General features: G+C 36.1%; 1 protein-coding gene across 1 annotated transcript in view; it reads right to left on the reverse strand.

Annotated features, from left to right (window-relative positions):
- Positions 1 to 7987, reverse strand: part of LOC143452836 (serine/threonine-protein kinase SMG1-like) — a 34398-nt gene extending 26411 nt beyond the window's left edge. Inside the window, exons 1-16 of the mRNA XM_076953965.1 lie at positions 7794 to 7987; positions 6943 to 7091; positions 6650 to 6796; positions 6296 to 6413; positions 6008 to 6114; positions 5724 to 5817; positions 5328 to 5425; positions 4812 to 4985; positions 4261 to 4476; positions 3724 to 3902; positions 3221 to 3351; positions 2169 to 2284; positions 1484 to 1614; positions 966 to 1136; positions 564 to 679; positions 166 to 385 (exon numbers count right to left, since the gene is read on the reverse strand). Of these exons, the coding sequence (XP_076810080.1) occupies positions 166 to 385; positions 564 to 679; positions 966 to 1136; positions 1484 to 1614; positions 2169 to 2284; positions 3221 to 3351; positions 3724 to 3902; positions 4261 to 4476; positions 4812 to 4985; positions 5328 to 5425; positions 5724 to 5817; positions 6008 to 6114; positions 6296 to 6413; positions 6650 to 6796; positions 6943 to 7091; positions 7794 to 7839 (2213 nt within the window). The 5' untranslated portion in view covers positions 7840 to 7987. The remainder of the gene's footprint in view (positions 1 to 165; positions 386 to 563; positions 680 to 965; positions 1137 to 1483; positions 1615 to 2168; positions 2285 to 3220; positions 3352 to 3723; positions 3903 to 4260; positions 4477 to 4811; positions 4986 to 5327; positions 5426 to 5723; positions 5818 to 6007; positions 6115 to 6295; positions 6414 to 6649; positions 6797 to 6942; positions 7092 to 7793) is intronic.
- Positions 7988 to 12015: the final 4028 nt, after the last annotated feature.

The raw sequence follows: 12015 nt of genomic DNA on the forward strand, positions 1-12015 counted from the left end.
TCAGAATACAATAAACAAATCATGTATCTATATTCTATATAGTGTACCAGCGGTTCACAACTTTTTCCTACCTGCGGAGCCCTAGCTGCATTAGGGCACGCAAGCATACTTCAAAAAAAGCCCAAATGGCCATAACTATAAGAAAAATGCCCATACACAGCATACCCCATTACTCTGTCAATAGGCACAGCAAGCAACAGGCTGGTGTAATCCTTCTGTACTTCGGTGTCCAGGTTAGAGGCTTTGACGAGACAAGAGCGGGTCACGGCTGAGTGCACGTAGATTGCAAAAGGGGTGCTTGATGACTGCCCACTAGATGTCGCCTCGACGGCAACTCGGAGACATTTTGCGGCAAGTTGTGACTGGGTCGAGTCTTCTAGCGCACCTAGTGACATGGGATTAAAATAAACGATAATATGAATGATTTAATTATTTTATCAACTAAAAGCATTTTGTAAAACTGATTTTCACCACTTTTTTGTTTGAACATGTATTAAGTACTTTATTGATTTCATAAAAGTGTTCAAGCCAATGAAAATTTAAATAAAATGGTTGATGCTGACCTATTACAACGAGTGACTGTATAAGATCAACCAATGGTGGCAGAGAGAAAAGAGACGAATCTTTGCTTGTTTTTAATTTCTCCAACAATTCGAGGGACCAGTGCAATAAAAGAGTTCTATGTGAGAAGAAAAAAGTTGCATTGGTCATTTTGGGAACATCATACATATCCTTTAAAATATAGAATACTAGAATATTGCTAATACTGAAATTTAAATTTACTGTAAAAATAACAGGAAAAAATGGTTCATTATAGGTCAAAGTTTTAGTTGACGCAATTCACTAAAAATTTTCGTAATTTCTGAAAATTCTATAAACTTTTACAAACGCAAGCCAAGACCATAAAAAGTTTTTAAAAAGCCACATCATACAACTGATTATGATGTAATAAAGCTCAAGCTCACCTGGCATCACAGCAAGTCACTCTCTTTGTTAAAAGGCTGGCTATTAGCTCAACAATGCACGGGTAGTGACCGCGTGTTGCCGTAGTAACATTGTCTATAAAATTGCCGCCATTTGAATCAGCAGAGGGCGCTGGAGAGCCACCAAGAAAGCTACTGAGAAAGTTTTTATGTCTGTTTGAAAAAAAATAACAGAAATTAGTGGCATCAAAAATAAGAACTAAAAAAATTTAAATTTTGCCTAAAAGTTTCCAATCTGTACTATTTTTGAACGCGTTACATATGTAAAAGAGAAGGTGGTTGGAAATTTTACAATACTATGTTGACTCGGTGTGTCATTGGCTTGTAAACGTTGGTGATCACTTGCATATAATAACAGGAACAAATTATACAATAAACTTAGGTATTTACATATATAGACCTAAAAACTCAAACTTCGTGTACATATAACACAAGTCTTACCAATATTCTAATAATACCAAGATTCCTTGAAATCTTACGGCAATATTTAAGTCATTTACCTCTGACAGTGAGAATGCAGGACACGTAACAGAGAAAACTGTAGAGATGGTGCCACGGCAGCAAGATGGGAGTGGAGGAGCTTCAAGCCATCGTGAAGGAGATCAAAGATGCCAGGGGAGAGAGCATACATCTGAGTAAAGATACAAAAACATTTCCAACACATGAGGATGCTATAGAAGAGCTTTGTAAAGCGAGTGAATAATTAAGAAAGCAATTATACGAAAGACTTAGCCAGGACGGCCTGTAGATTGACCTAAAGCTTAAAAGCTTCACGTTAACTGCACGAGACGTACTGACAAGCGAGCACTGAAACCACTGCTTTGGTGTTAGAATGATGGTAAAACTGCATTAATATCTTCAAGATTATAAACGAAGGTGACACTAATAGTTGGAAAATGAAATGACTTAATGTGACACAGGGGTTTCATTTTATAAAAACACAAAATCAGCTGTGAAGTATAAGTCACAATCCTTTAGTTGACGACTTGCAGTATGTAATACTAATCTGTGAGATGCTTTTAGGTTTGGTACATGCAATGTTCACTACTTCACGTTCAACAGGCCATCCATGGCAAATAACACTATCATGCACAACTTAAAAATATAAACTGAAGTTTATAATCATAAAACAAACAAATTCTTAAACTTAATTATAAGTGAAAGTTTGAAAAAAAACAAACTTACCCCAATCAAAGAGTTCCTTGCATCACCAACTTCTAGCAGAGCCACCACATCAAAAGTTGCAGTTTTCATCAATTTTTCCTCTTTCGCCACGTCGACAATGTCGGTTTTATCAGCATCTGCATTAAATAAATGTATTAGATTTGCAATCAGTGAATGTGAACTACAATCAATCACTAAACTACATAAATCGAATAAAATTATGCGATACCTTAGAGACTATATAGTATATACATTATACTATATACAATTAGAAATATACACAACTTATTTAGTGGTGCGTGCGCATTAAGAGCATAAAATGCAACAGATAAGGTTCCATGAATACGGAAAAACAAAGTTATCAAAATTGAATGACTTCGAATACAATAACTATAACTCGGTTGATCATTACAATGCGATCTTGCATCGATTGGCTTATAAATATCCACTGCCAATCAACATATCAATCAAAAACGACGTCCATCAATCATTGTTTATACCAGGGGTGGGCAAACTACGGCCCGCGGGCCGCATGCGGCCCGCGATCCCGTTTTATGCGGCCCGCCGGCACTTGCAGAAACTTCTACTCATCACTTATTGTTTTAATTAAACAGGTTACATGACAAATTATTACCCTTTACGAGTGTGTTTTTCTCTTCACTTTCAGTGCGTAAACACACACACGTCAGTCGCGCATGTATTGCAACATGCTTTCAGCAACTAGCCGTACACTTCTCACGCATTGTTTGATTCAATTGTTTGATCATAAAATACAAATACGGTAGCGGCTACCGTAGGCCTTTGGGATGAAGATTGCGCAGCTTTAAACGTAACTGAGTGTGAAATGCAAAAATTGTGTTTAATATGAATATGCGTTTATTTACACACCGGGTAAATTGTCCTACTTTGTAATGAGAGTGTGCAGGCCGCCGGCTGCAACATTTTTTCTAATGCGGGTTATGCGGCCCGCAGTACAAAAAGTTTGCCCACCCCTGGTTTATACGAAGACAGGATATCATAAAAAGAAGATGATGATGAAGATGAATAAAGAATAAAATAGGATAAAGAGTTACCGGGACTGATCTCTTCAGCATCGGAATTTTCAAAAGGATTGTCCGTGATTACGTTCAGTCTGATGTCGGGATCTTTCGAGTAAATTGAGAGCAATCCATTGACAGCATATTGTAACTCTCCTGCCACATGCCTGTCATAGAAGAAGGTTCTTTTTGTAAGCAAAACATGATCTATACTAGTCACTGAATATCAATGAAATAATTAGCAATTATTAAAGATAAACATTAGCAAATGACATGAAAGATGAGTGATGGCTTAGCTTTTTCAAAGGACAATTCCTGGTTGGATTGATATGTGTGCATGACACCATAAAATAAAGAAAACTAATTAATTAATCCACAATTATCGATAATAATCAATATAAGTTAACACAGACAACATAAATCACTTAATCTGATCGGCATCAGACATGTGTTACGGCTGTGCGGACAGTTGTTTTCACTATTAGTTGAAAATAACTACGACAACAAATTAATGTGTTTTAATTAACGAGAGCACTAACTTGTATGCCATCTGCAGTAGGGGAACACTCTTCACCGATAAGCAAGCTTGGTAGAGGGCCAGCAACTCCTCACTTAAAACGGGATTCCTGGAATGTTTTAGAGGGAGAAGACGGGAACTCGGACCCAGCAAACCCTGAATGAACCAGGTGGGTAACGCTGACCCAACCTCTTGCACCATCTGAACAGATGATAGATGGGGTTCAAAGTGGGGTAATACTCAACAATTTTACCAGGGTGCGCAGCATAAGTTTAACATTTATTGGCGATAGTAGTAACTACTATACTTGGTCATATGTTACAACTATCGTGTTATACAGCATTTCAGGTCACTTTGACTGACTAAACAATATGCATTAATTATTTATCTTTGACTTTAAAATTACAAATTCAATTAACACTTAGATAAGTAATGTTCGTAAATTCTATTGTGATGAAGCAGTCAGTGCATTATCAGTTATGAAAACCAGCAAATTTCCCACGACAACAATGCACAAAAATGATTATCCTACGGCTAAGATGATAAGGATACAACTAACCACTGTCGTAAAGTCAAGCACGAGCAGCAACCGTGCTTCCGTTCGGGAACGTTCGACTGCGTGAACGGCGTATGTGAGCAACGATTCAGATAGCATGTCCTCTCCCCGCCACTGCACTGCGCCAAGGAGCAGTCTGGTACATTCATCAGCAGCCCTGGTCACTTCCAACGAGCCATCCCCTGCTAGCTGGGCGCAGACGATAATTCTCTGGAGGGTCTGGTAAGAAAAATAAGATGATGTCGAAAGAGGTGTAGAGCTTATTGCATTTGTAGGATTGCGTAGCTCTAGCACAGAAATTTATATACAAAGCGCGGAGGCGTGTTTTACAATAACACATATGATCAATGTACAGTGCATTGAACCATGCTGAAAACTACCTATATGATACTTAAAGGATTAAAATAATTGACAAGAAAGGCAAAATCATGATTTACTCTTTTTAAATTTTGTAACAGTTCAGTGATGTACAGCGAATCAAAACTCAATATTTTTTGGGCTTTTTGTCTCTTTCTGCCATTCCTAACCTTAAGACTTGAAATTAGTGCCCATACCTCGAGTATGAAGGTTTCAGTGATTGGTGGACCATTATTTGCGTGAAACACCGGTCCGATGCTGCGCAGGACTGTTGAAAACACTCGCATCAGCGCCGCCATTTTAAGCAGGCACGACTCAGCAGAAACAGTATCATCCTCAATTGTTTCACCATTTTGAAGTTTGTGGAAATCCTTGGGAAAGAAAAATTTTTTCTTAAATTGGTCAATAACTCTGTATACCTCAACACAGAATATAATGTATGAGACAAAGTGTACATTGATTACGCTCAGTTAACCCTACGCTGTTCAAGAAGTTGTTCTGGACATGAACCAGTTCCTTTATGTAATAAAAGTAATGGCGTGGTACTAACAACAGCGTTAAATGAATACTGGCAGAAAATATTCCAAAATTAAACACCTCATAACTAATTTGATAAGTGAAAGCCATACACAAACCATGTTTAAAAAATGCAAAATAAAGGCCAGATATATGTAGAGTTTTTTTAAAGTCTTTAACTAAACACAATCTCAAACCTCGGCATATGCTTCCATGTCCTCCAAGAACTGGCTGAGAAGGGTGAGAGAAAACGGAAGATCGGTCAACCAATGAGTGTGGAGCTTGGTCAATGATTCTGAACAATGTTAACAAGCAGTTTATTTCTATAAAATGGTGACGTGAATTGTTGGAAATTTATCAAGACTGAATGACAAGGCAAACAACATTCTAAATGTTACTATTCTTCTACACAAAATTAATGGACAGTACAAACACTACGGTTGCCACCAGGCATATTAACAGCAAATTACTTTGTGCCAACGTTTCGGGAATAAATTTACTGTGTTTTGCTATTGATGAGCAGTTTCGAGTAACTTTGTAAAATAGTAAAGTAAACTGTCAGAAATTTATCGAGATGAACAATTTCATCTTACCTGAAGCAAAACGAGTTAATGCCATCTTCTGTGTATGGTCAATGTGCCATCCAACCAGAATATCGACTGTGTCACGAAAATGCTTGGAAAAGGCCTATATCAAAAGCATGGTGTGGTTTTGAAGGTACACTAATAAATCATTTCAAACAATGTATGTAACCTTCTGTGCACTGTACACATGACCATTTACTCTGAAATAGTTATTTAAATGCTCAAAGCCGTAGGTGGAATAGTTGTAAAAAACAACAGAAACTACAATTAACCGATATGACTACGGCACTTACAGTTGGATAATTCTGGGCAACCAGAACAAGGGGGTCGATGCACACTGGCAGATGCTCGGGGGTGTCAATGTTTTCAAGTATCGCTTGTAATTCATCCATGAGCATTCCTGGGTATAGGAAGACACAAAGCTTTAATTTGGCAATAAAACAACTAAATGGCCAGTGCGAAAGTTGGGCATAAGCAAGGTCAACAAAGGTCTTCATCATTATTTACTTATTTCCTTATTCGTCAAAATGCTGTGTGGTCTGCACACAACGTATTATACGAGATCACAGTGTTTTGTTTACCAATCACTTTTCCAAACTTTCTCTCTTCAAAGTCCAGTTTTAAAAGTTTGTGAAGGCTTTCCAGTAAATAGTTTCGAACATTGTCATTGGCAATTGATTGAAACTGACGCAGAAGCCACTGCAAAGAGACACCGTAATTATAAATATGATACAGACATGTGTCTGTATAATGGCAATTCTAGATTTACTGGAACATTGGTCATTTCAGGACAACGGATATTGCTAAGCGGTAAAAACTAAGATAACAAAGATTGTGGAAGAAAATGTATATGTATATACAAAAACTATAATATGGAAAATTAATATGACAAATTTCATAAGCAACCAAGTGTATGATAGGAGACTAGAAAGCACCTGAAAGAAAGGATAAGATTCATTCGATAAATGCTGCCCAATCAAGCCTATTACGTTGGCGACATCTTTTTGTAAAGAAACCCCACTTCTTTCAAAGAAAACATCAATCAGAGAATTCAAAATGGATTCAAGGTTTCTTGATAAAATCTGCAGGTTTTCAAACAAAAACTGATCATGCTATGCTGTAAATATTCAACAAATTATGCTTATCATTTTGAATAAACTGTCATGACAGTGCATCAAAACCTGCCACCAGAGTACTTATGTTCAGCGGACATATAAAGTTAATGGACCTGTTTGTTGTCATGATTCAACACAAACTCCTGCAGCTGACTCGCAGCTTGCAATCGACGAGCACGTTCATCTTCACGTCGACACACACGCTGAATTAAAACCCACAAGGTGGCATCATCATCATGATTAGAACTGTGAAAGTTCCGATCTAATGAAAAAAAAAAACGAAAACCAAATTAACATTTCCAGAAATTAGAAATGAATTTACAGCAAATCTTCAAACAAGTTTTACATAAAAAGTAGCTTAACTAAATAAGACTCTATAAAAGCATGCATTCATGACATTGTTTTACAAATCATTCCCATATTAGGTTATATCACAATTCTATTCTATTCAAAATAAAATATCTATCAAATATACATCTATGAATGAGCGATATATTCTATCTGGGTGCTAGTCAAAAGTGGAAAAGCTATTTAACCACGAGATATAGAAGTACCTAAATTTTACAAAGGTAATACCGTTACCGGACAGATCATGTTTTTCAATCTCCACAAAAATAATATTCAGAAAACATTAGCAATCATGGCAAGACACACAAGCCACACAAACATGATGAAATGTATAAAACCTCATAGGCCTATATACATAACAAGCTTTTACGGTTATTTTCATCCTGCTTATAACTATAATATATATACTTAATATTGACATAAAGTTTATGAAAAAAATGCAGAAATATGTAATACTATATAACTTCTGGAGTAAATGTAGCGTGGTAAAACTGCCAAAGTTCATACAACATGATAGATGATACATACTTAGAAATTATGCATTTAGATAATTAATTTAATCAAAACATCCAAACATGTGTAGCCTATATGATACAATTCTATAGCACAGACATACCTCTAAAATGACGCATGTCACCTCCAGAATTTCTTAATATAATCATCCAATTTCATTTATTGTCACATATCATTTAAATATTCAACGTTCAAGCACAAGCAAAAAGAGCCTAAGACCAGAATGATGCGTGCACTACACCAGCATTGTTGGCAATAACTTTCCTAGTGTTCTCAATATATGATATATGTTTGTAAATTTCTGTAAAGAGAATTTATTTATTAAAAGCAGCAATTATAAAAGAATACATATCGGATTCCATCAACATCTTCAATATACAGATGAGAAATCAAGTTCTATATAAATAAAATTAATATTAATAAAATATTAATTTCATTAATAGAAGAATATAAAAATATGGAATTAGAACAATACAATAACTAGTTTAGCATGGAAAAAGATACAAGAATGTATTGCTTTGATGAAATTATTCAGGTCATTTTCAACTTGATCTGATAATGATGTTATCCTGTTAGGTTAATGATGTAAAACACATCCCCGTTTTATCCCCCGTTTCAGCAGTAAAACAGTAGGGTCAGGTAGCCAGCGAACAGAAGTACCCACAATATGAATTTACCAAAAAAGTGCACTGTTAATTTAAAGTTTTCGCTGTTTTCATGAAGTGTTCGGAGGTAGTAAGCATGATTTTTCTTCAAAGTGTCTACCAATTTTTCAATTTTCAAATCTTCAAGTCTCTAGGCACAATACTTTTTTAGCTCCTTCTCATCAAATTAACTAACCTCGTCAGAAAGCGATTGTTAAACCTAAAATAAAATTTCCAATGCCCGATGCAAAAAACTGTAATATCTCATAAAAGAAACATGTCACCGAGTCCTTTTTAGCACAATTGTACAGGACATCCTCCTCTGTGTTTCTATAATTTGTCGTGAGGATATCTTGTTTGTAAAGTTTATTAAAGTAAAGTTATAAAGATATTTAGGCCTATATTTATACAAAACACATTTTAATTAACATATTTAGATAGCATAAATTAAATAATTTTTTTGTTAAGCTAGTTTAAATTAACCCAAAAATTCTAGAAATATCCGGTCACTTCTGCATATGGAAAGCATCGCAGACTGAGTCTTCAACCACTGCACTGCTGGAACAACCAACATTAATTTATATAATATTTGTGGTGATGCCTAAAGAAAATATTTGTATAATACTGGCTAAAGTAACGAACCCAAATTAAGTTGAAATTGAGATTTGTTCCATTTAGAAGTCTTTGTACGACTTAAACCCAGCGATTATTCCTCATTACTCAAACCCTGATTACCCAGCTAGTCTCTGTGCAAGTTCTGATTGTCACACATTTTATATTTTGTTTCTTTTATTTTTTTATAGTATTGCCCGAATTTAGAAGTGTTTGCTAGGTTCACTGCACAAGGGAAAAGGCCTTGAATGAGAAAGAGTTAGGCTATGGGGTAGCCTAATAGATAAGAAGTTACAGGGTTATGAAGTTAAAATTCATCCACACTTAATCCTAAGCTAAGATTGCGGAAGTAAACGACACCACCACAGTAAAAAAGCCCACACTGTCAGACTGTCACGCTCATGCCAGTATGAAATGCAAGTTTTTTGTGTACGGGACGGGCAGGATAATGTAATTTTCAAAGACTAGTGTGCCCCAGTAGGCAACAAAAAGTGTGCACCAGATGTCACACTTTGGGAATTACCGGTACCTAGCTTATTCAGAGTAACTTTTTTGGACGATTTTGTGCACCTAACGCTTTCTTTCCATACAGGCTGTCACGCAGTTTATCAGAAGGCAGAGCCTGGAGCAAGCGAAAGTGGAGCTCCAAGCAACTGGTAAGCAAAAAGAATAGTCACGATCATACGCCACAAGCTAATGCGCCAGTTTAATTTGACGTCGAAATAGGTGGCGTTATGTGGCGCATATGGCTGGTTACGTTATAAATTTATGGATAAAGTTATGTTTTATGGATACTTGTAACCTAACATGCTCAAACTATCAACTGTAAGCTTCTAAAGAAAGAAAGTATTCCTAACGAATTATTAAGAATAAACAACATAACAACAAAACTTTCTTTCGAGTTAATATAGGCTTAAGTACTTCTATTGTACAGCACCCGATTTCCCGTCATCATACCGCTTTATTGTGACAGGAAATTGGGTGTGTACAGTATGGTAGTATAGGCGGATAGACCTACTTCGCAAACGTACAGTAATAATAAAATCACCACCGTAAAAGATTTAAAGTTTATTTGGCAGACAGATATGTTTATTTGCAAACATAGAAACACTTATAAGTGCACGTGTAAATAAACATGGCTGGCTACTATGCTCTTGCTCAGCATATGCCTGGAATTTCACAAAAAGATTCAGTTTCTTTTGCTTACAAACGTTATGGTTATAAAAAACACGTATATACGCGTGATGATGAATTTATGCATAGTCTAATATTTATAACCTACACATTAAAGGGAGATTTATTGCCTACACATGTTATGTATGATGGATAAGTGAAGAGAAAACAAATTTCTGTATTAATCTTAATACAAAGTAAATAATTTTCACGCGAAATACACGCCATCACTTTATGATGTAAAGGGCCATACGCGCCACTTTTTATGACGTCACTCGCCACATACTTATGCAAAAGTGGCGTGTGAGTGCGACGCGTTTGGCGCTTGTTTCACGTATGGCTCTTGACGTTACATCATCATGGCGCGTAGATTATGGCGCACAAAATTAATTCACCTCTGGAAACTAAATTTTTATGTACATAAACTTGGAAGCAAATATTTCAATGGGTTGTATATTATACTGTTTGGAAGTTGTCAGTAAACAAAACCAGTGTACTGACCACAAACTCTGCGACACCGTCGGCAACAATCAAAATCATCATCCACATAAACAGAGCAAAATATTTAAACCAAGTTATTTAGAATACTCCAGAAAAACAGAAACTTCAACCTCCAAATTAATTTAATTATTTATGGTGATATTAATATTTGCAGAAATGCCGAAGTTATATATATACCTTTCCAACCGTTTTTCGGGTGATTGAGAAAAGGCAAAATATGCAATAATTCGCAGACAGGCTGCACCATGCTGTGCAGACTTCACATACTTGAATACTGTACTTATATGTTTCATAAATAAACCAAATATAGCATCATAATGTGTCATAGACTACAACTGTATTGACAGATGAAGTTGAATTTATAAAACAGTAATATGCAAAAGTTAAAAGTAATATCTGTCATTTGTAGTAACAAAATATAAAAATAAGATGCTAAAGTCGCATCAAAATATTTTGGGCAGAATGTGTCGTCATGTAAGTAACCTAATTAACGCTCTACCTCCATTTTAAAACACAAAGCCACTCCATGCCAGTAATTTATAGCTAATGCGTAAACCATAGACCAGTGGTGGGCAAACTGCGGCTCGCCGGCATGTTTTTTGTGGCTCTTCTAGTCGAATCGTAAAATTCCAAAAAAATTGTAAAGGCTACCAAGAGTACCGTTTATGAACGTTTCTCTCTTTTTCTTTTCTTTATTTAGGTCAGCATTTCGTTTATGACGTAGCACTAGACATAGAATCCGAAAAGTTAGTGTTCAGTTGAAATAATTTTGAAGTTCTCTGGTAGGCTACTTGTATTTTCTGCAAATGGCTCTTCCATTGAATACATTTGCCCACCCCTGCCATAGACCATAACCTTCATTACAGAAAAAGTTTTGCATTAAGATGTGTATTAATTAAACAATATTTAAATTAATAGCTGCGGATATGCTGTTAAATACATATTACTGTGTATTAGCGTAAAGCCGTAAACTCCATGATGCGTCGCCTAATCTTAATACCTCACGCACCATGCGCGCCACTTGTTATGACGTCACGCACCTGTCGCATAAGTATGTCAAGCTTTGTTGGAACTGGGTCTCGCACTTTGAGGACCACAGTGAAAGTAGATTTGCGTGATGACGTTTGACGCACAGTTACGCTCCAATGGTTTTTGCTTTAGGTGGCTTGGAAAGTTGTTACAGTGACAAATTTTCGTGAGACGACTTCTTGCAAAAATTTTACCTTATGTGCATTTTATTTCCTCCCTTTCAAAGAGAAAAATTGTTACGTGGTGATTAACGCGCGCAACAAATCTCACACAACATCGATTGCGACGTCATCAAAAATTGCAGAACTTTCTACGACAGTTCTTGTGTCAGAAAAAACCTGCCCTCTCGTTGTGACGTAATAAATA

Source organism: Clavelina lepadiformis, chromosome 4 (assembly GCF_947623445.1).
Source record: "Clavelina lepadiformis chromosome 4, kaClaLepa1.1, whole genome shotgun sequence".
NCBI classification, from domain to species: Eukaryota; Metazoa; Chordata; class Ascidiacea; order Aplousobranchia; family Clavelinidae; genus Clavelina; species Clavelina lepadiformis.